General features: G+C 58.1%; 1 protein-coding gene across 1 annotated transcript; it reads left to right on the top strand.

Annotated features, from left to right (window-relative positions):
• Positions 1 to 55: 55 nt before the first annotated feature.
• LOC104540872 (glucagon receptor-like) lies at positions 56 to 1,461 on the top strand (the record flags this gene model as incomplete). Its single annotated transcript, XM_010184786.1, has 4 exons — positions 56 to 103; positions 194 to 282; positions 1,202 to 1,340; positions 1,420 to 1,461. Coding segments are annotated over exons 1-4 (318 nt in total), but the record flags the coding sequence as incomplete, so codon positions are not given.
• Positions 1,462 to 1,529: the final 68 nt, after the last annotated feature.

Genomic DNA, 1,529 nt, shown 5'->3' with positions numbered 1-1,529 from the left:
GGCTCCGGCAGCGCCCGCTCCACCGCCCTGCAGGTGCTGGACCACCAACAACAACATGGGCTTCTGGTGGATCCTGCGCTTCCCCGTCTTCCTGGCCATCCTGGTGAGCCCTCTGCCCACGCAGACCCCCACCCTCATCCGCCAGGGCCCCTGCCTGCCCCTGCCCGCCCCTCACGGCTCTGCTCCATCGCAGATCAACTTCTTCATCTTCATCCGCATCATCCAGATCCTCGTCTCCAAGCTCCGCGCGCACCAGATGCGCTACACGGACTACAAGTTCAGGTGGGTGCTGGCATCGGTGTCCGTGTCCCTGTGTCTGTGCATGTGTGTGTCCGTGTCCGGGTGTCCATGTCTGTGTGTGTCTGTGTGTCTGTCCATGCCTGTGTGTCTGTGTGCCTGTCCATGTCTGTGTATCTGTATCCCTGTGTCTATCTGTCCATGTCTGTGTGTCTGTCCATGTCTCTGTGTCTGTGTCTCCTTGTCTGTGTGTCTGTGTTTGTCTGTGTCTTTATATGTGTCTGTCTGTATCTGTGTCAGTGTCTGTGTGTCCTCGTGTGTCTGTCTGGCCATGTGTGTGTCTGTGTGTCTATGTCTGTGTATCTGTCCATGTCTGTGTGTTCCCCTGTGTCTGTGTCCCCCCATGTCTCTATCTGTGTCCATGTCTGTGTCCGTGTCTGTGTATGTGTGTCTGTCCATGTCTGTGTGTCTGTGTCCCTGTGTCCCTGTGTCTATCTGCCCATGTCTGTGTGTCTGTGTCTGTGTATCTGTGTGTCTGTCCATGTCTGTCCATGTCTGTGTGTCTGTGTCTGTGTGTCCATGTCTGTGTGTGTCTGTGTGTCTGTCCATGTCTGTGTGTCCCCCCGTGTCTGTGTCTCCCCATGTCTGTCTGTGTCCCCATGTCTGTGTATCTGTGTCCCTGTGTCTATCTGTCCATGTCTGTGTGTCTGTCCATGTCTGTGACCCTGTGTCCCTGTGTCTATCTGTCCATGTCTGTGTGTCTGTCCATGTCTGTGTATCTCTGTGTTTGTCCATGTCTGTCCATGTCTGTGTCTGTGTCCCTGTCTATCTGTCCATATCTGTCTGTCTGTCTGTCCATGTCTGTGTCCCCGTGTCTGTCTGTCCATGTCTGTGTATCTGTCCATGTCTGTGTGTCTGTGTCCCCGTGTCTGTCCCCCGCACTGACGCCCTCTCCTCTCCGCAGGCTGGCCAAGTCCACGCTGACGCTGATCCCGCTGCTGGGCATCCACGAGGTGATCTTCGCCTTCGTGACGGACGAGCAGGCCCAGGGCACCCTGCGCTACGTCAAGCTCTTCTTTGACCTCTTCCTCAGCTCCTTCCAGGTGAGCCCAGCCCGGGGGGCTCAGCGGGGACCCTCGGTGTCCCCGGGGCACCCCTCACCCCACTCCTCGCCCCGCACAGGGGATGCTGGTGGCCGTTCTCTACTGCTTCGTCAACAAGGAGGTGAGGGGACGGCGGGATGGGACGGACGGGGGGCGCGGGATGGGGCGCGGGATGGGGCCGGGCTGACA

Source organism: Mesitornis unicolor, unplaced genomic scaffold (assembly GCF_000695765.1).
Source record: "Mesitornis unicolor isolate BGI_N332 unplaced genomic scaffold, ASM69576v1 scaffold29875, whole genome shotgun sequence".
Taxonomy (NCBI): domain Eukaryota; kingdom Metazoa; phylum Chordata; class Aves; order Mesitornithiformes; family Mesitornithidae; genus Mesitornis; species Mesitornis unicolor.
This window is presented reverse-complemented; position numbering and strand designations above follow the sequence as displayed.